The following is a 16,981-nucleotide window of genomic DNA, read 5'->3' on the forward strand; positions in this document are numbered from 1 at the left end:
CTTCAATCCCCAAATGCCTGAAAGTAGGGAACTCGATCCAGGTCTACCATACAAGTGGCAGGAACCCAAGTACTTGAGCCATCCCCAGGACCTGCCTAAGCAGGGAGCTGTAGTCAGGAGCCGAGCTGGGCATCAAACCCAGGTGCTCCTAAATGGGATGCAGGTGTCTTAACCAATTGCCTCCCTCCCCAACTCCCTCTTTTTGATTGTCTTTCCATGGCTGGTTTTGTCACTTCCCTACTTCAACTAGCTTTCATGACCCCACCCCCCAGTCTTGGCAGTAGGTTCAGATGTCCTTGTCTGACTCCTCCAGCCCTTGGGGACAGGTGCCTGCTGGATTCTTAGGTGCCTGCTTCATCATGCCTCCCCTCCGTGCCCCCTCCCGGGAGTGGGGTGGTGTGGGGGGCTGTACAGCTCAGGCAGCCCGAGTCCCTCTGCAGAGCCCAGGTCTCCCACACCTCCGGGCCTCCATCTAGGCCTGCATGTTCTGCCTGTGGCACTGAGGACACTGCGGGCCGCCTATTCTGTTGCTGCGGCCGTCCTGTGCACTGCTGGGGGGTTAGCAGCGTCCCCGGCCTCTCCTGGGTCAATGCTGGTAGCACTTCCCCAGTCAGGTGGCTACAAGTGTCTCCCGATACTGCCACACGTCCCCTGCAGGTTTGGCAAAATCATCCTCAGTTGAGGATGGCTGACTTGGGCTGACGCCTGGGCCCAGCCCACCCCTCTTCCTTTCTACCTGTCACCTTGTACTTGCCTTTCAAGTCTTGGCTTGGTTGTCATTTCCTCCTAGAAGCCCTTCGTGATCTTGTGACTCCCATATCTCCTTTGTCAGGCTGGAGGGCTGGAGGACACCCCCCCCCCCCCCCCCGTAACGAACCCTGATGGCCTGGACCACACTGTGCTGCCACTACTCCCTTCTTGGTTGGTTTCTTCCCTTTCCTAGGGCTTCGTGACGGCCGGCATTTCTGTCTCTGTCATGTATTCAGAGCCCACATCTGTGCCCACGACACACCTCACCTAATCAATCATCCTCGACATCCCTTAGGTTTTCATTCTGAGCCCCACCCTGCCCCGCCCCAAATCCACCAGTGTGCACCGCCGTCTCCACAGCCCCTCTGTAGCCCAGGCTGCCACCATCTCTCACCTGGATTACAAAGACCCAATCCATCTAAATCCCCTCTAAGCTGTTCTCACTGCAGCTGGGGTAATCTTTTCAAAACAAAATTTGCCCCCTTGGTTAAATCCTTTCAAAGGCCTTCTAGTGCGCTTAGGCAGTAACCCAAAGTCCTTACCAGGGCCAGGGCATGGTCTGGTCCCGGCCACCTCTCTGTTCCCTATGACCCACACATCTGCCTGCAAGGTAAATGTGATTCCCTGGCTTCTTTTCATTAGCCCCAAGCACCAGATCCCCACCCTGGCCGATCCCATGGCCCCACAGCCCATCCCTACCTCTTGTACACACCGCGGTGTGTGGTCCAGACCCCTTCCAGTTCCTGGCTTCCATCCCCCAGCTGTGAGACAGACTCACACTCCAGTGTCCTCAAGTGGGCCCCTGTGTTCAGTGACCTCTGTGCCCTGGGCTTCGCACTGTGAAGAGGCTGTTTTGACATTTGTAATAATTTATCTTCAAATTTGTGCCACTCAAGTTCAAGGAGACGGAGGAGCATGTGCTGTGACCTTGAACCTCAGCTCAGGAGAGCAGCCCCTCTGGCCATCTCCTGACCTCCAAGGGAAGGGGTCTTGACTGTCTGCATCCCCACCCCAAACCCCTGTCCAGCAGCTGTTGCTACCCTCAGCCCCTGTGGGAACCTGGACTTCAGGGCAAGGAGGGTTGGGGTCAACTGTTGCTTCTTCAGGTCCACTCATTGGATGTGGGGTCCTGGTGCCTCTGAGGGTCCCCACTAGCCCCTCTAGGACCTCTGAGCCTGAGAGAGGATGTCAATAAATAGCAAATAAGAACACCAGAGCTGGTTGAAAAATAGGGCATGGAAGGAGAAAGCTTTTTCCTGGTATTTGAATAAGCGGGTCCCACATCTTTGCTTTGCACTGAGCTCTGCATGCAGTGTAGCCACCACTTACTCCCCTCTCTGCCATACCTCTTGGGTAGCTGCTCCAGGTCACTGACTGACTCTTGGAGGGGTGCAAAAGCCAGAAGCACACTGAAATCTGGGACAAGTCAGAAGGGTCCCCCAACTCCAGAGCGCCCGGGAGGACTGGCTGACGGCTGAGTTCCCATCAACTGCGGATCAGCACCGCCTCTGCCCAGGTCTGCCTTCCTCAGGGGTGTATCTCACAAGAGCGCACAAATCCTCCCTGTGGAAATCCTTCTCGGAGTCTGCTTCCAGGGAACCCAGGGTGTGGCACCCCACCCCACTTCTGAGCCTCACATGTTAAGTCAGGGCCTCCTCCAAGGGCCCGTGTACCATGTCTTCCTGGTGTTCATCAGAACTGATATGACATGGACATGCAATTGAGTGATAGTTAAGTTCTACCCCCCTAACTAGATGGTAAGTTTCATGAGGACAGGGATCATGCCCAGTTTTTGCTCAGCATATTATTCCTCATGCTTAGCGCATGCCTGGCTTGTGGGAAATGCTCAATAAGTGGATGCAGAGGGAGCTGGCATTGTGGTACAACAAGTTAAGCCACACTGGGGATGCCCAATTCCATACTAGAGTGACAATTTGACTCCCAGCTACCCTGCTTATGAACTAGCTTCCTGCTAATGCACTTGGGAGGTAGCCATGATAGGCCAAGTACTTGTGCCTCTGCACCCACCCACATAGGAGACCAGGATAGAGTTCCTGGTTCATGGCTTTGGCCTGGCCCGGCTCTGGCTGTTGTGGCCATTTGAGGAGTGAACCATTGGATGGAAGATCTCTCTCTCTCTCTCTCTCTCTCTATCACTCTTTGAAATACATCTTTAAAAAATTATTTTGAATGAGTGAAAACCTTTGAATGAAGGAATGTTAAAAATAATCCCAAGACTGTAAGGAGTATTTTTGAATACCCCAAATAGCAGTCAATGCTTTCAGAACAGATATGAAATTCTGTAGTGGTCAAAAGTAACTAGGAATAAAATTTGGTTGGCCATCGTATTCATTCTGGTTGAGACCAAAGTGTGGCCATGAAGAAACCAGAAGGCTCCTCCTGTGTGACCCTTAAACTGGTTCTCAGAAGTAAAGGAAAACACTGGGGGCCTGAGGGGAGGGGAGGGTCGTGATGGCTGTGATCTGTAGGTGTGGGCTCCGGAGGGAGCCACCTGGAGACTTTTCAACCGTGTGACTTCAGCGTCATGTGCCGTACCTAGAGGCCTCTCTGTCTCTCATGATGTTTCTGAATGTGGGGAGGGTCCCAGGGTTCAGGACAGAACAAGGTAACTAACCATGTAATACGCCTTTGGGTCACTATTCTGACTTCATTCCCATTCCTGACAAAGCAGCAAGTTTTCAAGATTCATGATGCCTAAAATCTGAAGGCCACTGCTTTCTAAAGAATGCTCAATTTGAAAAATACTAGCATGAGCCCACTACCCGATTTTCCTATCATATTTGCCTGAACTCTGTAAAAAATAAGCTGAGTGGCAGGTCTTATGGCACAGCAGGTTACGCTGCCACCTGGGACACCTGCATCCCATATTGGAGTGTCCAGGTTTGAACTTCCTTCCGATTCTGATCCAGCTTCCTGTTAGTGTGCACCCTGGAAGGCAGTGGACGATGGCTCAAGTACTTGGATTGCTGCCATCCACATGGGAGACCTAGATGAGTTCCAGGCTTCCAGCTTCAGCCTGGCCTAGCTCTGGCTATTGTGGGCATTTAGGGAGTGAACCAGCAGATGGAAGCTCGCTCTCTCTCTCTCTCTTCCTCCCTCCCTCTCTGTTTTTCAAAAATAAATACATAGGGGCTGGCACCATGGTGCAGTAGGTTAATCCTCCGCCTGCAACGCCACCATCCCATATGGGCGCTGGTTCTGTTCCTCTTCCAGTCCAGCTCTCTGCTGTGGCCTGGGAAGGCAGTGGAGGAGGGCTCAAGTGCTTGGGCCCCTGCACCCACATGGGAGACCAGGAAAGAAGCTCCTGGCTCCTGCCTTCGGATCAGCATAGCTCCAGCCGTGGTGGTCATTTGGGGAGTGAACCAACAGAAGGAAGACCTTTCTCTCTGTCTCTCTCTCTCACTGTCTGTAACTCTACCTCTCAAATAAATGAATAAACTCTCAAAAATAAATACGTAAGTAAATACACTTTAAAAACTGTGAGTGAATTTGTGTGACTGTAGATGTCAGCTAGGCACAGAAGCACCATCATGTTTGAGTAATGATGCTTTGGTCAGTGTGGACCACATTACGACAGCGGTCCCGTGGGCTACATTCCCTTGCGACATTGTGGCGTCGTAGCTTCTGTAAAGCACACACGCTTCGTGGTGTTGTAGAATTATGAAATCTCCATTTCTCAAAATGCATTCCTGTTCCTGAGCGCTGCATCACCACACTTAACTGCAATCATCATGTGGATGGCAGCCAGGACCACCTTCAAGCACAGTGTGCCTGTGGCGGGGGGGGGGGGGGCCTGACTCTGAGACCCAAGTCTCCACCAATCCCCGTGTGGGTGGGGGTGCGCCTTTTCTGAAATCTTCCTGTCCGAGGTGCTCATGGGTTTGTGGTTACCAGACAGTCATAATGACAGTGTTAATGTCATCACACACGCTTGAATCTGAGTTGTGCTTGAGTGGAGGTTTTTAACTTAATATCAGTAAAAATTATAGGTCCTGTGATGCCTTTGCATACACTCAAGAGGGTGGTGCCCAAACTCTAAGTGCTTTTGATGTAGCCGGATTCACATCACTTGCCAGCACTGGGACTTCAGCGGGGAAACCTAACCCGAGTCTCAATTTCCCTACCTGTAAATTGAAGCTAATAGGATAATTTTTAGTGGATGTAGACCCCATCATCTCCTGACTAAGGAGTCAGAGGTTTCTGACCTGTTCAAACTGTTGAGGTAACAGTAGTTCTTAGAGGCATCCACTCCCATCTTTGCTTCCTGATTTTGCTTTGCAGAACACATTTCCTGGGCTCTCTGTCCTCTGGCACCCAGGACAGACAGTGAGTGACCTTGTCCCAGCCAATGGACTTGGCTGTGGTTGGGCATGTGGCCTGAGATGTCCTGTGAGACCTTCTCTGGGAGTTCTGAAGGGGCGTTTTCTGTCCATGGGGGTTTTTCAGTGGGTAGGATGTGTATGGGCTGTTGGTGGGCTCCACGTGGGAAGAGCTGAACTGGGAACCTGAGATGGGCCTTACAGACCTGCTCAGACCCCTGGATCAGGCCAAGCCTCCAGGTTTCTTGAGTTATGTAAACCATCACTTTCATTTGCCTAAGCAATACCTTTTTATCTTGTAAGCACTCTGATGAGCAGTCTATTAGATGAGAAGAACGTATTCCATGCGTTCATCTTCTAAGTAGGCAGATGTTTTCTCTCTCAAATATTTCAGAGACTATCTTGACCTGCCTGAGAGGCAGCCACAGAGAATCACAGGACAGCTGGGACAAGACCAGGCCTGGACCTTCCCGGGCCTGGTGGCCTCACTCACTCACTCACTCACTCACTCACCTTGTGTCCCCTGAAGCACCTCCCTGAGTCACACTGCACCAGAGAGGCCAGCAGACCCCACGGACAGAGGTCGCCACTCTGTAGGAGTGGCTGCTTGCCCCTCCAGTCCCCACTGAGACTTTCAGGGACTCAGTAAAGGTCTGGGGCTTGAGGGAATGAGCAGAGGAATGGGACTGTGCGGAGCCCCGGGCAGACCTCAGGCCCTCACTGCCCTGCACCTGGGTCGTTACAGTGGCTCCTTGCTGGGTCCCCTTCCTGCCCCACCCCTCTCTTTCTCCTTCTCCATCCTCCTCCTTCTTCCTAAAGGATCACTCTGGTCTTGTCACTCTTCTATTCAAAAACCTGCAGGGGCTCCTGCAGTGAGAAAAGCTAACTTTATAAAGCTCACAGTTTTAGAGGTTCAAGTCCAAGATTGTGTGGTCCCACTGGTTTGGCCTCTGATGAGGGCAGCAATGAAGCATAGGGTACAGGCAGAGGAAGGATCGCAGAGGGGAAGCCAGGAAGCAGAGAGGGTGGCCTGGGCACAACTCTGCTTTTATAACCAAGCCCAATAACCCAAGGCCACCAGGCCACCTCCCAAGCACCATGAACGGATTGTTTCCATCCTCTATCAACTTATGACTTACTAGGTTTAAATGGGAACCCAATCTTGTTCAAACCATAGCAGCCTCCTACTGCCAATAGAGCAATCCATTGTCTCACCAATAGCTTGAAAGGGCCTGTGTCCATCAGGAAGACTCAACTCATACCTAGGGAAAAATTACTTCATTGGAAGAATCATATCCATAATCATATTCATCAAGTCAATGACAATGCCCAGTTCTATAATAATAGGTGGCAGGTGTTTCCTGGGGGAACACAATGTTCCCTTCTAACCATGGCCAGCACCTCATTATAGCCTTCATTTATTTTGATGTCATCATACAAAATAATCCTCTCGGCTACCTTCGTTTATAACTATTTGTATGACTTTCTATTGCCGTGTAACAAATACCACTAACTTGGTAGCTTTACACATCCATGCATTGGCTCCTGTTCTGTAGGTCAGAAGTTTGGGCACACATGGTGGGGCTCTGCAGTTAGGGCCTCAGGAGGCTAAAGTCAAGCCGTTGGCCAGGTTGCATTCTCATCACCAGCTCAGGGTCCTCTTTCAAAGCTCACATGGTGATAACAGGATCCAGATCATGTGGTTGGAGCACTGAGGTCCTCGGGCCCTGGCTGGCTATCTGTCAGAGGCAGCTCGAAACTCCTAGAGACCACCTGTTTCCTTTGCCACAAGGCTTCCTCCGTTTGCAAAGCCAGCGATTGGGCATTGAAGCCCTTTCGTGTTTTAAATTTCTGCCTTCTGGTCGGCGCTGCGGCTCACTAGGCTAATCCTCTGCCTGCGGCACCAGCACTCTGAGTTCTAATCCTGGTCGGGGCGCTGGATTCTGTCCCGGTTGCCCCTCTTCCAGGCCAGCTCTCTGCTGTGGCCCGGGAAGGCAGTGGAGGATGGCCCAAGTCCTTGGGTCCTGCACCCGCATGGGAGACCAGGAGGGAGCACCTGGCTCCTGGCTTCGGATCAGCATGGTGTGCCGGCCGCGGCAGCCATTCAGGGGGTGAACCAACGGAAGGAAGACCTTTCTCTGTCTCTCTCTTTCTCTCTCACTATCTAACGCTGCCTGTCAAAAAAAAAAAAAAAAAAAAAAATTCTAAATTTCTGCCTTCTGCAGTCTCTGACTTCTATATCCATATTTAAAGGACTCTCATGATTAGGGCAAGTCTGCCCAGAATTCAACTGATTAGTGACCTTTAATTACATCTTCACAGTCCCTTTCCCCTCTTAATGTAATAATGATCATGGGAGTGCTGTCTTTTGCACAGATCCTGCCTACACTCAAGGGGAGGGGATTATACAAGGGCAAGAGGGTTTTTTTTTTTGAGGTGGGGAGGGTCATCTGAGATTTCTAATCGTAACTATTATTTTCTAGTTCTAGTAAAGACACTGAAACAGATTTCTTGCCACTCCATATTTTTTCCCTAGGGGCCAGTGCAGCTGATGCTCTCAGCTCACCCAACACCTAATCTCACTTCCGTCTCCCCAGGTCCGCCCCGAAAGCACAGGCTGGAAAATGAAATGTGTGTTTTTCAGCCGCCTTTGCAGCAAGAGGCGACCACGTGACGTGGTCTCTGCCAATGGGCAATAAGCAGAAGGCTGTGGCCATTGCTCCTTTCTCCTTTCTGGGAAGTGGACTCCATGTTGGAATTGGAACAGACATCATGTGACAAGAAGGACAAGGTCAAGAGGTTTGCACCGAAACCCGTTCCTTGAAATTGTGAACTGCCGAATCCACACTACAATCTGATATTCTGTTATAGATAGCAGAGAGCGACCGCAGTTTGTACAAAACCGCGTCACTGAATGGGAATAAGCCAGCCAAACTTCCAGGCCGGGATGCCTGACTCTCTGAAGGGACAGCAGCGAGCCAGTGCAGCTATGCACCTCCGTAGCCACGGTGACTTTCGCTTCTCACTTTCTCCCTGTTGTTTACAGGAATTCTTCCATGGAACATCTTTTTATAAAAAAATTTTTTTTTTTTTTGACAGGCAGAGTGGATAGTGAGAGAGAGAGACAGAGACAGAGAGAAAGGTCTTCCTTTTTGCCGTTGGTTCACCCTCCAATGGCCGCCACAGCCCACGCACCGCGCTGATCTGAAGCCAGGAGCCAGGTGCTTCTCCTGGTCTCCCATGCAGGTGCAGGGCCCAAGCACTTGGGCCATCCTCCACTGCCTTCCCGGGCCACAGCAGAGAGCTGGCCTGGAAGAGGAGCAACTGGGACAGAATCCGGCGCCCTAACCAGGACTAGAACCCGGTGTGCCGGCGCCGCAAGGTGGAGGATTAGCCTGTTAAGCCACAGCGCCGGCCTCTATGGAACATCTTTTAAAGTGTTTTTTCTGTACTTTATTTGAGAGGCAAAGAGAGGGAGTGACAGAGAGGCAGACAGACACACAGAAATGTTCCTTCCTCTGGCTCAACGCGGCAGCAGGCCCAGAGTACAAAGCTATGGCTCCTATCACCCTGTAGCTGCCGAACGAATCCACTGCTGTTTGGGTTTTCCGTGACACGCAGCTGAAACTCAGCCTTCACTGACATGGCTCCCATGACTATGCCACGCCTCCTGTCTCTCCTCCTGCTTCCTAGAGCTCTCCAGCACCCCTACCCCCACCACACCTCCCCCCCCCCCCCCAAAGTGTCCGAGCTCCTCTCCCCGCACTGTTTCCCAAGTGACTCAGTGGTGCCTCAGCTCCCAAGCCATGGCAACTCCCGATCTTCATGTTTAGCCCGGGTCTTTCTCCACAGCACCAGACCCTGTGAATGCCCAGTGAACACTTCTGCCCGCCTGTTTCGTCAGAGCCTCAGGGACGGTGAGCTCACAATTAAACTTGCCGGCTTTCCTGCTGTCCTGGCCCCTGCAGCCGGAGACCCCCGCCTTTCCTTACCCTCATACCCTGCAGGTCCCAACGGCCCCCCAGACCTCTCTCCACAGCTCCAAGCTGCTCCACTTCTTTGCTCTTAGTGCATTATTCAGACCTCAGCATCTCTTGCCTGAGCCACAGCTTTAGTCCCCGAAGTAGCTTTCCTGCCTCTCATCTACCTTTCAAATAGTTGTTGGATTGGTCTTTTTTTTTTTTTTTTTTAAGATTTATCTATTTGACAGGCAAGAGTTACACATCTTGTACGTCTCCCTCACATTATAGCCTCATAAAACCACCTGCAGTTTCCCAAACTTGCCACCATCCTGCTCATTTTCTTTCTTGACTGCTCTCTGTACCTTGTAAGCTGAAAACTGTGCGAACTAGTTTTCAGTGAATATTTAAGATTCGGTCTTGGCCCTTGTCCCTGGGGAATCAGCCACAGAAACTCAGTGATAGATACCTATTGGAGTTCCAGGGATTTTGTGTTGACTTAAGGTAATTGCTTATTCATAATTCCCCTTTTAAACAAAGGATTCTCTGCAAATCACTTCAAAACAAACTGATCAAAATTAAGTATCAATTGTGGTGCTATGGCATAGCAGGTAAAGCTGCCGCCTGCAGTGCCAGCATCCCATATGGGCACCGGTTCGAGACCTGGCTGTTCCACTTCCTATCCAGTTCTCTGCTGAGGCCTGGGAAAGCAGTGGACGATGGCCCAAGTGCTTGGGCCCCTGCACCCGCATGGGAGACCCGGAAGAAGCTCCTGGCTCCTGGCTTCAGATCAGCCCAGCTCCGGCTGTTGTGGCCATTTGGGGAGTGAACCAGCAGATGGAAGACCTCTCTCTGCCTCTGCCTCTGCCTCTGTCCCTCCCTCTCCCTCTGCCCTACCCTCTCCCTCTCCCTCTCTGTAACTCTGCCTTTCAAAAAATAAATAAATCTTTTAAAAATGTTTAAATAAATAAACATCAGTTGCCATTGTTCTCATCTACATATTTTTATTTTAAAACTTTACCTTCATCCAATGTAAAACACTCCCCCAATCTGAACTCAACAAGAAAGGAATTATTTTACCTTTTTTTTTCCTTTTTAATTGAGAGAGAGGGCTGGCTGTTGGTTCGCTTCCCAAACGCTCACAACAGCCAGTAGCTGGGAAGCTGGGAGCTTGGGACTCAATCCAGGTCTCCCAAGTGGGTGGCAGGAACTCAATTACTTGAGCCATTGCCATTGCTCCCCAGGTCTGTATGAGCAGGAACTGGAGACAGGAGCCAGAGCTGGGAGTCTAACCAAGGTACTCTGAAATGGGACACAGGTTTCTTAACCGCTAGACCAAATACCCACCCCAACATTTTACTTTTCATGTATTAAGCACTAGGGGCTTCTTTCTTTTCTTATTGTATTAAAATCTACCTCTGAGGGTCACGGAATTCTAGGATGCAGCCCCCTCATTGTCCAGAATGTGGGGCTGTGTTGGCTCAGGGGTATGGAGCATAGTACTATGGTGGGACACAGCAAGTCCTTGGGTTCAGTTCTTTCCATCTCACCATGAAGTCGTGGACCATCCTCGACTAACACAGACGGCTCCCCCTCCCCTGAGAGAAGAGAGCCAAGCCGACTCCAGGCAGCCGGCTAAGCTGATCCTCTTATGCTGTCTCACTTAAGGCCAGATGACAATATTAAGGGCTTTAGGAAAAGGAGATCCAAAGAATTCAGTATAAAGCTCTGTTGCCCTGGCAACAAAACAGCCCATTCCCCTGCTCTTGGCCCCTGTGCTCTGAACTTGGGGCAGGTGGAGAGCCACTCACCCTCTGTGTGATGGGCTTGTCGTCTTGCACCTGCACGGCCAGCCCCAGGTCGGACAGCCTGCAGTTGCCAAGGTCATCCAGCAGCACGTTCTCTGGCTTCATGTCCCGGTAGACGATGCCAAGGGTGTGGAGGTGCAGCACTCCGCAGGTCATCTGGGCTGAGTAGAAGACCACTCGCTCCATGGCCAGGCCCCGTGAGCCTACACTGTAGATGTGGAACTTGAGGTCTCCCCCGTTCATCAGACTCATGACCAGGCAGAGATGGGTCTTGCTCTCAAAGGCATAGGCCAGGGAGACGATGAAAGGGCTGCTCACTTTCTCCAAGATCTCCTTTTCTAAGAGAGCCATCTTCTCACCATTTTTCTTCTTCAGCCGCTTCTTGTCCAGTTTTTTACAAGCGTACATCTTACCGGTGTTCTTTACCTGAACGGCGCAGACCTTAAGGAGAGAGAGAAGGGGAGAGGGAGAGGTAGAAGGAGATGGCTGGAGAGGGATGCAGGGGTCATGGCGATCAAGGAAGAGGAGGTGAACATTAGCCAAGGCGAGGAGATGGCCGGAAGCAGGGTGCAGTGGGGACCACGAGACACCACGTCACCCTCCCTACGATAGCCACAATAAAAAAAGAGGAAATTAGCAAGCATGGGGACAAATTGTAACCCTCATGCACAGCAGGTGGGGATGCAAACATGGGACAGCATTTGATGGGTCCTCACCAGTCCCACACCTGGATGTGCACTGAGAGACCTGAAAGCAAGTGGCCAAGCAAATACCCGCCTGGGACTGTTCAGAGCAGTGCTACTTATGCACAGCAGCCAAGACGTGGGAATGGCCCAAGTGTTCACCTGCAGACGCGTGGAGACTAGAAATGGGGCGTCTCCCAACAACAGACTACTAAGGAGCCGTAAGGTCTGCACTACTCGTGCACACTACCACCTGAGTGCATGGCCAGCGCACTCTGCTGCGTGGAAGGAGTTGGGTAGACAAGGACACAGCTGGCAGGATGCACCCCGTGGAGTAGGCAAAGCTGCTAGGAAGCCAACTAGGGGTCTCTCAGGCCCCTCCAGGAACCCCCACTGCCACAGTGAAGGAGGCCCTCCCTTACAGCTCGCCTTCCCCGCCCAGGACATTTCCACCGTGCTCCTCATGAAGCTCATGGGCGAGCTCCTTGGTCACGTCCACATGAGCCTGTCCATCTTAGGTCATTTGTAGTGTACTGGTCACAGGTGACCAGAAAGAAGGGAGCGTGCGCAAGGAACACCCCCCCACACACACACACACACCTAGCACTGAAGTTAGTTCTCAGTGGATTGCATTGATATGCGAAAGTAATAAAGGCAAAATGACCCCTGCTGTGCCCCCAGGCACCTCCCACCCGGCTATGCAGAGACACTCACCTCCCCGAAACCCCCTTTGCCCAGCACCCGGAACTCCGTGAAGTACTTCTCTGACACCGGCTGCATCTCAAAGAGTTTCCACTGCAGAAACTTCTCGTAGAAGGGGCTGGCCAGAAACTCGCGGAAGGGCTGCTCCTGCAGGAAGGCCATGGTCTCAGCCTGCGCCAGCGTCACCACGGCGGCCTGCTCCTCCTCTGTGGCAGCTGCTTGGCTCTTGGCGGCCAGAGCTGGGCTGAGGAAGGCCAGTGGCTGCCCTGGGGCCAGGCTTTGGGCACAGGCGGCCACCAGCCCCTGCAGCGCGCTGCCCTTGGCCGGCCCCTCCTCGGCCAGCTCCCAGCTCTGCACCTCTTCCAGGAAGGCCGTGGCCTCACGGTACGCCGGCACCGTGGCCAGGAAGTCGCGGAAGAGGCGGCGGCCAATGGGCTGCTGCTCGCAGAGGCTGTGGAAGTGTGCGGGCAGCTCCCGCCGGAGCTCGGCGCAGGCCTGCGGGCCGGGCAGCGCCAGGCTCCGGCGCCGGCGCTGCAACTCGCGGCTGTCAACCTCCGAGGTGTTCCGGGCCTGCAGGTAGGCCGTGTTGGCGATCAGGTTGTCCAGGCCCCCCATGTCGACCATGGCTGGGCCCCCCGGCGGTCCCCAGGCAGGCAGCGCAAGGGCGAGGGCTGTGGGCCGTCAGGTGTGGCCACTGGCTGGCTGCCCTCCTTCCAAAGGGTGAGTGGCCCCCAGGGGATTTACTGCCGGGCTGCAGGGCTGTGGGTGGGACCGGGGGATGGTGGGAAGCAGGTTTCTGTTCTAAGAAGCTTTGGCTGGCTATGTATAGCCGCCTGCCACTAGCACCTGACCGCTCACCTCTCATCCGCCAAGGCCAAAGCCACTGCAGCCCCTGCCCCGGGCTCCCACCCTGGCTCCTGCCTCCTGCTCAGCCCAGTCATGGTGTGGGCCTCCTCCAGGCGCACCTGTCCTGGAATGTTCAGCTACCTGTCTCAAAGGGAGGGAGCAATAATAAGGTGGGGTCTTATTTTTGTGAAAGCAGTGTTTTTTTTTTTAATTTCAATTTTAAAAATTTTATTTATTTATGTATTTGAGAGGCAAAGGAATGGATAATGGAGAGATGATTGAGAGAGGGAAACAGAAAGGGGAGAGGGGGAGAGAGACAGATGCTGTCTGCTGTTTCATCCCTCAAATGAGCACAAGGCCCACACTGGGCCAGTGGGAAACAGTCCCAGCAGCTCAATCCAGGTCTCCTACATGCGTGGCAGGGATCCCATTAATTGAGTTGCCACCCCTGCTCGCCAGTGGTGTTAGAGGACGCTGGAGTGAGGTGTGGGAGCCGGCTCGGAACCCGGGAACTGTGATGTGCAGGTGTGGTGTGTTAACCACTAGGTGGACTGGCCACCCTGAAAGCAGTGTTTTGAACTCTTTGTAATGTGTTTCCTACCAGGTACAGGTTATGCAAACTCCAAAGAGTCAACAGGTCAGGAAGAGGAGCTGTGCGACACTGGAGGTTTCTTCTTTGGGTCCAGCAGCCTGACCCTGGAGCGAGTTACTGCCCAGGATGCTCTTAACGGGGACTGCTGAGAAGTGGTGTCAGGGGCCCCGGGGGCTCCAGGGGCGGTGCTCAGAGCCTGCTGTGGCTGTGCCCTGCTGGTGCACCGTGAGCAGCCTGCAGACACCCTCCCACGGTGGCTTCCTTAGCCTGAGCAGTCCCACCTGACGTCCTGTGAATTACAGCAAAGAAAGGACAGCACTGATCCGAAACATACCATTCAGCCGTGTTCCTGAAACAGAGGGGTGAAGGGAGTCGGCCTGGCATGTGCGGCTCTGACTGGAGCAAGAATTTTCCATGCTCCCCGGGACAGAGCGCCCGCTGCTCCGCGGCATGTGGTCGTGACTGTTCCAAGGGCACGGTCTCGAGCAGCCAGGAGCCTGCGGGTGCGCGCCGAGCACGGGAGGGCCCAGGCCCCCCACGTCTCAGGGCGCCCTCTGTGGAGGGAGGGCAGTCGCACACCGCGACCTCCCTGGGAACAGAAATTGGTTTAGACAGAGATCAGGCTTAGAACCTCTGCTCCAAAAATAACAGCGTGCGCCTACAGGGCAAGGCTATGCCGGCTTTTTCTTCCCAAAGCAAGGCTAAGGCAGCTTAAAAACAAAGTCATTCAGCATTATGCCAGAGTGTTTAGAAGGAAGGGGGGAGAGAGAGAAAGAGAGAGAGAGAGGCTGGAGGGGGACAGAGCCAGGCAGTCTTTTTCCAAACAAACAGACTGAGCACACACTCTGCGCGCTGGTCACCCTGAGCGCTGGCTCTGCCTGTCAGAGCTGGGACCGGGCCCCCAGAGCCGACACACACGTGGCCGCAGCTACCAAGCATTATGTAATGACCTCGTGGGTGGCCTTTGGCTCTGGCCTGCCAGCTGTAAGCGATCACCCCTACTGCAGAGACGGGCAGCCAGCTGAGAGGGACCGGGACCGGGATCCTGCCCACGGAGGAAATGTTGTGCCTTCCTAGTTCTGGATAGGTTATTCCAGCTCTGTGTTTCCAAGTAGTGAAAAGTCCCTCCAAGAATTTCTTCTGCCGAGGAAATGCCTTTTCCTGTGGTTCTTATCAACACGGTGCCTCTGCTGCAGGGCGGAACTTGGAGAACATGGCAGAGCTGTCATCGCGTAGGTGTTTACCCTGATCACTGGGGGAGATCCTTCCCCAGAGGACATGAATGCGAAAACTGGTTGGCTCCTTTTGCACACGGCTACTTCCTTTACACTTTAAAAAAAATACTCTTATTTTTATTCATTGATTTGTTTTTTAAAATTGAGAAACCTAAAGAGAACTCTCATCTGCTGATTCAATCTCCAAATGCCCTAAACACCCGGAGCTGGGCCAGGCTGGCGCCAGTAGCCAGGAACACAGTCCATGTCTCCTGGGCGGGTGGCTGGAACCCAACTCCTTGAACCATCACGGCTGCCTCCCAGGGGCCGCGGGAGTGGGAAGCTGGAGCCAGGCGTCAGACCTGGGCTCTCCCATATGGGACAGACGTTAAATGCTGGCGCCTGGAATTTTTTTTAATCCAGGAGTAATCATTTAACCTAGCATTGACCCATGGAAATCCTTGAAGCCAAATAGGGCATTTAAAAATTTCTAGTATCCATTATAAAATGATGAAAGGAAAAAGGCAAAATGAACTTTAATAATTATAGTTTAGTTAACCCAATATATCCAGAATATCATGTGAAGATGTAATTGATATAAAAGTTGCTAATGGAATATTTTATAGCCTTTGTTCTGTCCTGAATCTTCAGAGTCTGGTTTCTAGTGTACACTTACCTCTCTCAATTCAACCTAGCCTCATTGTAAATAATTTCGATAATGCATACTTAACCTTTGTTTATTTTTATTATGTGTAATTTACTATTTATTTTTACTTATTTGAAAAGCAGAGAGACAGAGATCTCCCATTTGATGGTTCACTCCCCAGATGCTACAACCGCAGGGGCTGGGCCAAATCAAAGCTGGGAGTGGGGAGTTCCTGCATGGGTGTCAGTGACTTACATATCCGAGCCATCACCTGCCGCCTCTCTGGGTACACATTAGTACGAAGCTGGCATTGGAAGCGTAGCAGGGACTTAACCCAGTCACTCTGACATGGGATGCTGGAGTCCCAAGCAGCATCTGAACCACCGAGCCAAATGCCTGCCCCTTAATCTTTATTTGTGTAGTTTTTAAAAAATTTTTTTATTTGACAGGTAGAATTAGACAGTGAGAGAGAGAGAGAGAGAGAGAGAAAGGTCTTCCTTCCATTGGTTCATCCCCCAAATGGCCACTATGACCGGCGCTGTGCCGATCCAAAGCCAGGGGCCAGGTTCTTCCTCCTGGTCTCCCATGTGGGTGCAGGCGCCCAAGCACTTGGGCCATCCTCCACTGCCTTCCTGGGCCACAGAAGAGAACTGGACTGGAAGAGGAGTAACCGGGACTAGAACCGGTGCCCATATGGGATGCCGGCACCGCAGGTGGAGGATTAGCCAACTGAGCCACGGCGCTGGCTCCTATTTGTGTAGTTTTATTATTTATAAAAGATGAAAAAAATTTTTCTTCTTAACACTTTATTTTATTTGAAAAGCAGAGTTACAGAGAGAGAGAGAGAGGGAGAAGAAGAGAGAGAGAAAGAGAGAGAGAGATCTTCCAACTGCTGGTTCACTCCCCAAATGGTTGCAATGGCCAGGGCTGGGCCAGGCTGAAGGCAGGAGCCAGGAACTTCTTCTGGGTCTTCCATGCGGGTGCAGGGGCCCAAGTGCTTGGGCCAATATGAACCCATATCGTTCATATGGGATGCCAGCATCACAGACAGCAGTTTAATCCATTATGCTACTTGCCAACCCCTCATTTATTTGTTTTCTAAAAAGTAATGCTATAGACTATCTAGTTGAAAAATCTACTAAAAATTATCTGGCCAAGCAGAATAGAATTTAAATAAGACAGTATTTGAGACAAAACTTGGACCTTATAAAATGACAAAATGGTGCTTACCAGCATCTTTAAACAGAGTAGCATTATTTAAAAAGAGGTTTTTAGGGAGCCAGTGTTGTCGTGTCACTGGTAAAGCCACCGTTTGCAGTGCTGGCATTCCACATGGGCTCCGGTTCAAGTCTCAGCTGCTCCACTTCTGATCCAGCTCTCTGCTATGGTCTGGGAAAGTAGTAGAAGATGGCCCAAGTGCTTGGGCCCCTGCACCTGCGTG

At 52.1% G+C, this 16,981-nt stretch overlaps 1 protein-coding gene across 1 annotated transcript in view; it reads right to left on the reverse strand.

Moving 5' to 3' along the window:
- Positions 1-12,866, reverse strand: part of GRK7 (G protein-coupled receptor kinase 7) — a 35,169-nt gene extending 22,303 nt beyond the window's left edge. Inside the window, exons 1-2 of the mRNA XM_062178749.1 lie at positions 12,255-12,866; positions 10,861-11,298 (exon numbers count right to left, since the gene is read on the reverse strand). Coding sequence (XP_062034733.1) covers positions 10,861-11,298; positions 12,255-12,866 — 1,050 coding nt within the window. The remainder of the gene's footprint in view (positions 1-10,860; positions 11,299-12,254) is intronic.
- Positions 12,867-16,981: the final 4,115 nt, after the last annotated feature.

Source organism: Lepus europaeus, chromosome 2 (genome assembly GCF_033115175.1).
Source record: "Lepus europaeus isolate LE1 chromosome 2, mLepTim1.pri, whole genome shotgun sequence".
NCBI lineage: Eukaryota > Metazoa > Chordata > Mammalia > Lagomorpha > Leporidae > Lepus > Lepus europaeus.